At 37.1% G+C, this 9586-nt stretch overlaps 1 protein-coding gene across 3 annotated transcripts; it reads left to right on the plus strand.

The window, feature by feature from the left end:
• Positions 1 to 5979: 5979 nt before the first annotated feature.
• Positions 5980 to 7661, plus strand: LOC127414278 (ragulator complex protein LAMTOR3-like). Of its 3 annotated transcripts, none has more exons than XM_051652198.1 (7): positions 5980 to 6064; positions 6278 to 6319; positions 6430 to 6464; positions 6794 to 6852; positions 6941 to 7074; positions 7174 to 7237; positions 7345 to 7661. In XM_051652198.1, the coding sequence occupies exons 2-7, from the start codon at positions 6311 to 6313 to the stop codon at positions 7416 to 7418; spliced, it is 375 nt and encodes a 124-aa protein (XP_051508158.1). In that variant the 5' UTR covers positions 5980 to 6064; positions 6278 to 6310; the 3' UTR covers positions 7419 to 7661. The 3 variants fall into 3 exon arrangements, with proteins under 3 accessions (XP_051508158.1, XP_051508160.1, XP_051508161.1); XM_051652200.1 differs by lacking the exon at positions 5980 to 6064 and adding an exon at positions 6066 to 6144; XM_051652201.1 differs by lacking the exon at positions 5980 to 6064 and adding an exon at positions 6101 to 6148.
• Positions 7662 to 9586: the final 1925 nt, after the last annotated feature.

A 9586-nucleotide genomic window follows, 5' to 3' on the forward strand; every position in this document is an offset into this window, starting at 1 on the left:
AATATTAAAAGTGCCGAGGCAGAGTTGAAGCGCTTAATGTCGTCTGATGGCCTCAGAGAATTGACCCGCTTGAAATACAGATATAATACTATTTTGTCATGGAAGGTGGAGTTTTGGCTATTCAGGGCAAGGCAGTCATACTTTGAGTCAGGGGACAAAACAGGGAAGCTTTTGGCTAGATATATAAAGCAGAGAGAGTCTTTTTCTACCATTCCCTTAGTGAAATCTGCTGGTGGTGAAATATTTACCTCGGCCATTGATATTAATAATGCTTTTAATGAATTCTATCTTGATCTCTATAGTTCCACGTCTTCATCTACTGATGAAGATATTAGAAACTTTGTGGAGCCATTAGAACTCCCTAAACTGACGACCGAGCAAAAAAATCCTGTTGATTCTGAGATAACCTTGGAGGAGCTTGGCGAGGTAATTAAGGCCTTGCGTATAGGCAAGGCTCTGGGGCCAGATGGCTGTGCCGCTGAATTTTTTAGATCTTATGCTACAGAACTGGCTCCACTTTTGCTAGACATTTATATGGAATCTTTAAAGAATGGAAAGCTTCTGCCAACCATGACACAAGCCCAGATCAGTCTGATTCTTAAAAAGGACAAAGATCCAAGCGAGTGTAAGAGTTACGGTCCAATTTCCCTGATCCAGCTAGACGTAAAAATATTGTCAAAAATTTTGGCTAACCGATTAAGTAAAGTTATGACACCTCTTACACATATAGATCAGGTGGGGTTTATTCGGGGCCGCAGCTCTTCTGATAACATTAGGCGTTTCATCAATATCATGTGGTCAGTAGCGAATGATCAGACTCCGGTCGCTGCCATCTCACTTGATGCTTAAAAGCTGTTTGATATGGTAGAATGGGATTATCTTTTTAAGATTTTGGAAAAGTACAGGTTCAGGAGTACTTTTATTGGATGGATTAAGTTACTTTATAGACACCCAGTAGCGGCGGTACAAACAAATGGATTAATTTCAGATTTGCAACACAGCTTCACAGCAGAAGGGAAGGAGAACACAGGGAAGTGGGTTTTCCAGGTTCAGGTAAGACTTTTAATTGGCCACCTGAATGCTTTACAACTTCACAAACTCATCAGCTTCGCAAACATGTAGTCACTCAAACACATCAGTTTCACAGGCACATAGTTACTTAAACGCATCAGCTTCAGGAGCACCGTGACCTTCCTTGTGCCAGACTCTCTTTCTCCTCTGCTGGTGGCGTGGCTGCTAATATGCCGCTCTCTCCATGCTCACTGGAAATAGAAATAGGTGTTAAACATAATCTAGCTCAGGTGCAAGCGCCCTTACCACTTTCTCTCTCTCCGGACGGATGCTTGACCACACCTCCGTTGTCACAAGATTGTTTTACTCTGGGTAGGGGCACCCGGCAGGGTTGCCCTCTTTTCCCATTATTGTTCTGTCTTGCCCTGGAACCATTAGCAGCTGTGATAAGAAAGGAAGATGATTTTCCAGGGGTGGTGGCGGGAGGTATGGCGCATAAGCTTTTGCTGTACACAGATAATATTTTATTATTTGTCTCCGACCACACTAGATCTGTGCCTTGCCTCCACAGAATTATAAATTCCTTTTCTAAGTTCTCAGGATACAGAGTCAATTGGTCTAAATCCGAAGCTTTGGCTCTGAAAGCGTACTGCCCAGCAACGGCTTTTCAGCCAGGTGCCTTCCAGTGGTCCAAACAGGGCATTAAGTGTTTGGGCATTTTATTCCCAGCAAATTTGTGTGATTTAGTTAGAGTTAATTTTGACCCCTTAAAAAAAAAGTTTTTGAGTGATGTGGGCAGGTGTGCTTTATTACATTTGTCTATGATTGGGAAGGTTAATGTTATTAAAATGAATTGTATTCCAAAATTCAACTACCTGCTACAGTCTTTCCCTGTAGATGTCCCCCTCTCTTATTTCAAGCAATTTGATGGCATAGCGAAGTCCTTGATTGGGAATGGTAAGCATCCCAGATTACATTTAAATAAGTTACATAGGCTGATTGACAAAGGTGGGCTAGGCCTACCCAAGATTTTGTTTTATTATTATGCATTCGGTCTCAGATATTTGACTCGTTGGTCGCTTCCACCTGAGAGAGCCCCTCCCTGGTTTTTGTATTGGACAGGAAGTTCTTGCCCCTGTTTTGCCATTGCAAAGCCTTTCTATTAAACTAACTGGAGAAGTTAAGTCACGCCCCGTTACCTCGCATTTGCACGCAGTACGGACAAAAGTGTCCAGAGTGTTTAATTCAAACTTTTATTTAAATGTTGCCTCGAGCATATTGCTGAACCGAAAATTACATATTAATAAGTCCCTTTTCTGCTGGTCAGAGTGGATTGTGAGGGAGGTTAGTACGCTCTGTGACCTATATGAGAGTGGCGTGATGAGATCTTTTGAAAATATGGTTCAACATTTTAGGATTCCCGGATCTCAGTTCTTTTAAGTATTTACAGCTGTGCCACCTGCTCTGTACTATTTTTGGGAGTAGCATATGCCCCCCCTAAAGTGGCAGGAAGTGGTGATTACTGCTTTTGGAAAAGGTCATGAGGTGTATTCAGTGTATTACTCATCAGTGTATTACTCCCAATTAATTCAGAGTCTGGGGGACGGAGCTTTAACTTCTCTCAAGAGATTATGGGAGAAGGACTTAAACTTGGTATTGGAGGAGGGAGTGTGGGTTAGGATTCAAAAAAAGGTCAAGTCTACATCTAGAGATGCAAAGGTGCGTTTGATGGAATTTAAAATTTTGCATCGATTCTGTTGGACCCCCTCTAGATTGCTTGGTCTTTAAGACACACCCACCTGCTGGCGATGCCATACGGGGACACAACCCATGTTTATTGAGGATGTGTTAAGATTCAAGAATTTTGGTTGAGGGTTCAGAGCTTTATGTGTGAAGTATTGGACACTCAATTTTCATTTTGCCCCAGACTCTGCATCTTAGGCGATGGGGCAGTCATTAATATTGGGGATAGTTATTTAAAAGTTGGGTCCTAGCCGGAGTCATGGTTGGCAGACAAATCATCCTCAGGGGGTGGAAGTCGGCTGGAGCACCCTCGTTTTGGGAGTGGTGCGGGGAGATGGGCGGGGTGGCAACATTCGTGTTTTGATTTCTAGTTTGATGTGTATGTGCATTCTTGTAGTTTTTTGAAAGTATATATTTTTTCATGTTTTTATTTAAAATTTTTATTTTAAGTTCAGTAGTTAAAATATTTAGCTACAAGGGGTTAAAATAATTTTTAATTCTGGATTAAACAGCTTAATATGAGCTAGTTACCCAAAATGGCTTTTTTTAGACAAACTTTACAAAAGTATTTAAAAAAAATAAAAATATGATGTGGTGTATAACTTGATCTCTATTTAAGTGACAATCAAGAAATGTATTTCTATCAATATATTTCATAGTGTTGTCTATGAAGAGAGGATTGTTAGACCAGAACAATCTTTAATGCTTCAATAGAAGCAGGTTTAACAAAGCTAATCTTTTCATCTCCTTGTGTTTAATCTACTGTGTTGTATTACTCTGTCTGTGCAATTCATACAACACAAAAGTTTGATCAGCATGTCACCTTGCTGAAGTAAAACAGAACTGTGCTGCTGTACGAGGAGAGTTCAGCATAATATGGGGTATATGTCATTTAGCAGAAACAGAATCTTTAGATGTAGGGGAGTGTGGGGTATGATGAGCCTGTAGGTAAGTTGACCCACCCCCTGTATTTTGGCAGCTGTACATATTTTTTGTCATACACATTGGCGGCCAAAAGTTTGGAATAATGTACAGATTTTGCTCTTATGGAAAGAAATTGGTACTTTTATTCACCAAAGTGGCATTCAACTGATCACAATGTATAGTCAGGACATTAATAACGTGAAAAATTACTATTACAATTTGAAAAAAAATTAAGAAATAGACACCTCACATGTCCTCAACTGACAGCTTCATTGAATTCTACCAGTTTCATGTACAACAGTAAAGAGAAGACTCAGGGGTGCAGGCCTTATGGGAAGAATTGCAAAGAAAAAAAAAATTAAAAATTAAACTATTTTAAAGAGTTCTCATCAAAATATCCTCCATGTGCAGCAATGACAGCTTTGTATATCCTTGGCATTCTAGCTGTCAGTTTGTCCAGATACTCAGGTGACATTTCACCCCACGCTTCCTGTAGCACTTGTCGGGCACTTCTCACGCACCTTACAGTCTACCTGAGTCTTCTCTTTACTGTTGTACATGAAACTGGTAGAATTCAATGAAGCTGTCAGCCGAGGACATGTGAGGCGTCTATTTCTCAAACTAGAGACTCTGATGTACTTATCCTCTTGTTTAGTTGTACATCTGGCCTTCCACATCTCTTTCTGTCCTTGTTAGAGCCAGTTGTCCTTTGTCTTTGAAGACTGTAGTGTACACCTTTGTATGAAATCTTCAGTTTTTTGTGAATTCATTCCTCAAAACAATGATTGACTGACGAGTTTCTAGAGAAAGCTGTTTCTTTTTTTTTTCTTTTTTTCTTTCTTTTTTTCATTTTTGACCTAATATTGACCTTAAGACATGCCAGTCTATTGCAAACTGTGGCAACTCAAAAACAAACACAAAGACAACATTAAGCTTCATTTAACGAAACAAATAGCTTTCAACTGTTCGATATAATGGTAAGTGATTTTCTAGTACCAAATTAGCAATTTAGCATGATTACTCAAGGATAAGGTGTTGGAGTGATAGTTGCTGGAAATGGGGCCTGTCTAGATTTGATCAAAAATAACTTTTTTCAAATAGTGATGGTGCTGTTTTTTACATCAGTAACTATATATATATATATATATCAGTGATCAGTTGAATGCCACTTTGGTGAATTAAAGTACCAATTTCCTTCGAAAAAGCAAAACGTGTACATTATTCCAAACTTTTGGCTGCCAGTGTATAACCTTGTAAGCAGGAAGTACACATAATTTCAATCAGGCTGAGGAGAAGCACATGAGAAAAGACCTAAGTATGTTTATATATATATATATATATATATATATATATATATATATATATATATATATATATATATATGTTTTGTTTTTTTGCTGGCCAAAGTAATGTTTTTACATTTGAGGTTTATTTATTGTTGTGCCACAGATAATTTATTCAGGTACAAAATGATATATCATGCATAATGGTGCATATCCAGTGTATAAATACCCATGATTTGAATAGCACAATATTAGCCCTGGAGCACTAAGCTAGTTTTTTTTTATTTATTTTATTTTATTTTATTTTTTTTAAATGGTCGTTATGGACCTACAGGGCAAAATGAACTGAACAGTCTGGGGGAAGTTGAGCCACTGGTTTTTACTGAAAAAATAAAATAAAATAAAATAGTTCTAATAACTAATTGTTCTGTTTATAATGTTTGCAATTAAAAGTCGACATACATTTTTTTTTTTTTTTTTTTTTTTAATAAATGAATAGATTTTAGATGAGAAATTATAGATAAAAAATGTACTTGTGGAATTTTCTTCATTATATCACTGGAAAAATTCAGTTGGTCAACTTACCCCCAGATGGCTCACATTACCCAATGACCAGGAGCAACCTGGGGCAAATTGACCCAATGGATCATATTTTTTTTTTAAAGGCCAGTTGTTTGTAGCTTTCTGTCACAGACTCATTTTTAAAATAGCAAATGATAAGAGACACCTTGAAATAAAGGTAGCTCTATTAATTTTATATCACATGTCATAGTGGTTGTGATCATTCAAAGCTTTACACAAGAATAAGAAATGAAAGAAAAGTAAATAATAGGATATAATTGCAAGAATTAAAGGCAAAAAAAAACAATTCATGTTCCCTCAACTAACATCACCCCTCTAACGTAAACAACGGCTTTTATAATTGATAACACAATGCGCATACAACTAACAAGAAAGAAGAAAGAAAGAAGAGAATAAACAGATATATAAACAAAAAAGCCACTAGAGGGCATGTGCAGGAACTCTCACGGATATTACGTATACGGAAAGGCTTTTTCTGTCATGTGATGAACGCGCATAAACTATAAAATCAGAAGTTAAAGGTAATACTAGCACATTTGAGGCATTACGTGTTCTATAAATATGTAATCTCCCTTAAACGGTTATTAAATTCCTTAAATCTGTAGGTAACATACGTTAAATGTTAACGTTAGTAGATATTTAGAAATTACTGCTAGACAAGTCAATGAGATAGTGACAGATATTGTCAGAATTTCGAATCATTAAATGTCATGTCTTTGCACCTTTTGTTTCAGGGTGCAGCAAACTACACAGCCTAGCTATTGAATATGGCAGATGTGAGTATACACTGTAACATCTTATGTGATGTTACTGAAATGTGTAATGCATTTGCTGAAATGGTGAATATTATTCAGATTGTCTAACGTGTTAGATTCACTTATTACAGAGCCTGAGGAGTTATTTGTATAAACAACTGCCAAGGTAAGTAGAATTAGTTTGGTTTAAGCAAAAACCTTCATTCTTATATGAGTAATGTATCATTATGCATGTAAGATGTAATGAATGAAGCATTAAAGGGATTATTCACCCAAAAATGAAAATTCTCTCATCATTTACTCACCCTCATGCCATCTAAGATGTGTATTACTTTTTTCTTCTGCAGAACACAAACTAAGATTTTTGGTATCTTTTTAGAGTAAATGTTGAGAGAATTTTTATTTTTGGATGAACTGTTCCTTTAAGGTGGAATATTATGCTAGTATAGCACAAAAATTGTTTTCATATGGTTTTATTTTTCTCCATCACATCAGTGTTGAAGGCCTCCATGCAATAGTGGTAACAGATAGAGATGGAGTCCCTGTAATCAAAGGTAACAGCCTCAGTACAGTAAATTGAGTTATCTGTTGTCTGCTTATGTCCATCTAAGTCTGTGTTTTTATTTCTGCTATCACTCTTAGTTGCCAATGACAATGCCCCTGAATATGCACAGCGGCCGGCTTTCCTATCGACCTTTGCCTTGGCAACAGACCAGGGTAGCAAACTGGGCTTATCCAAAAATAAGAGCATCATTTGCTACTATAACACATACCAGGTACTCTTTATAAAACAGTTAACTCAAAACGCTTTTGATTTGCTACTTTTTAAGTATTTCTTGTTTTAAAATATGATCTATTATGGATTTCTTTGGCAGATTGTGCAGTTTAACAGATTACCCTTAGTGATCAGTTTCATCGCAAGTAGTAATGCCAACACAGGTGAGTCACTTTGATTGTACTGGGCATAAAAATAACATTACATTGATCTGATAATAGAATGATTAACAGTGATTAATCTTCCATAAATGCTCTTTTGTCATATTCAGGTTTGATCTTCAGTCTCGAGAAGGAGCTAGTCCCGTTGATTGAAGAACTAAGGCAGGTGGTTGAAGTTGCTTAGCAGCTAGTCAACTCAGACATGGGAAATTAGACATTTGAATGAGGACAAAAGAGACACACACCCATGCATCTTTGATGTCTCACTTTTCCTTGTTGAACTAGCTCACACACGCATACAAATGTAGATACATAATGTTGGCTGACTGTTGTTTTGTCTTGATGCTGTATGTCTCTTACGAATGTAACCCGTGCCTGTTGTCTCCTTGTAATTAATAAATTTGTGTAAAGCTTTGGTTAACAAAAATATATTTTATTTATTGTACATTGTACATTTTTACAAAAGGGAAACTGTGTTAGGAAGACAGATACAGTGTACACACTCCTGAATATCACAAGCATATTCATTGTCAGTCATATTAGAAATTGCTTTTGGTAAGTTGAGAATTCATACTTGTATAACTTTTATTTTAGTGATATGTTCTGGGGGGAAACAAAGAATACTGAATCTGAAACTCTTACAGAAAACAAACTTCATTATATTTTATAGGCTCACTTTATTATAGTAGCAGAAATACATACAGTTGAAGTCAGGAGTTTACACACACTAAGGTTGACGTCATTAAAAATAATTTTTTAACCACTCCACAGATTTAATATTAGCAAACTATAGTTTTGGCAAGTCGTTTAGGACATCTACTTTGTGCATGACATGAGTAATCTTTCCAACAATTGTATACAGACACTTTTAATTGACTTCTGGGTCAGAAGTTTACATATACTAAGTTAACTGTGCCTTTTAAGCAGCTTGGAAAATTTCAGAAAATGATGTCAAGACTCTGGGCAATTAGCCAATTAGCTTCTGATAGGAGGTGTACTGAACTGGAGGTGTACCTGTGGATGTATTTTAAGGCCTACCTTCAAACTCAGTGCCTCTTTGCTTGACATCATGGGAAAATCAAAATAAATCAGCCAAAAACTGTGGACCTCCACAAGTCTGGTTCATCCTTGGGAGTAATTTCCAAATGCCTGAAGGTGCCACGTTCATCTGTACAAACAATAGTACACAAGTATAAACACCATGGGACCACGCAACCATCATACCGCTCAGGAAGGAGACACATTCTGTCTCCTAGAGATGAATGTAGTTTGGTGCGAAAAGTGCAAATCAATCCCAGAACAACTGCAAAGGACCTTGTGAAGATTCTGGAGGAAACAGGTAGACAAGTATCTATATCCACAGTAAAACGAGTCCTATGTCGACATAACCTGAAAGGCTGCTCAGCAAGGAAGAAGCCACTGCTCCAAAACTGCCCATGGGGACAAAGATCTTACTTTTTGGAGAAATGTCCTCTGGGCTGATGAAACAAAATTGAACTGTTTGGCCATAATGACCATCGTTATGTTTGGAGGAAAAAGGTGGATGCTTGCAAGCCGAAGAACACCATCCTAACTGTAAAGCATGGGGGTGGCAGCATCATGTTGTGGGGGTGCTTTGCTGCAGGAGGAACTGGTGCACTTCACAAAATAGATGGCATCATGAGGAAGGAAAATGATGTGGATATATTGAAGCAACATCTTAAGACATCAGCCAGGAAGTTAAAGCTCGGTTGCAAATGGGCTTTCCAAATGGACAATGACCCCAAGCATACCTCCAAAGTTGTGGCAAAATGGCTTAAGGACAACAAAGTCAAGGTATTGGAGTGGCCATCACAAAGCCCTGATAGAAAATCTGTGGGCAGAACTGAAAAAGCATGTGTGAGCAAGGAGGCCTGTAAACCTGACTATAAAAGTCTACTTTTCACTTTAAAATGTATTGTTAAATCATCATAATAACTACAAAAGGCCACATGATGACTTTCCAGGAGCAATAATTATTGTACATGTAGAGACAGTGCTCACTCACACAAACACAAAACACCATCAGGATAACACATGTGGCACTAAAATAATGCAATAAACATTAACTAAACTACATAAATATAACATAGAACACTCAATGTACAAATCTGATATAAAAAATAAGAGGAAACATAACTATTCCCATAAAATATAATTAAATGTAATGGGTCACACAGGGACTTCTGAGAATGCCCGATTATTGTTTTTCACCATATTTTTTTACAAATAGTTTACAGTAAAAAGTGCATGTATTCTCCAGTTAAACAAAATATACATAGTATATATTTTTACTGTTAATGCTATGGTAAAAATCATGTTTTAAAAAACTAT

The sequence above is a fragment of the Myxocyprinus asiaticus genome, chromosome 23, assembly GCF_019703515.2.
Source record: "Myxocyprinus asiaticus isolate MX2 ecotype Aquarium Trade chromosome 23, UBuf_Myxa_2, whole genome shotgun sequence".
Taxonomy (NCBI): domain Eukaryota; kingdom Metazoa; phylum Chordata; class Actinopteri; order Cypriniformes; family Catostomidae; genus Myxocyprinus; species Myxocyprinus asiaticus.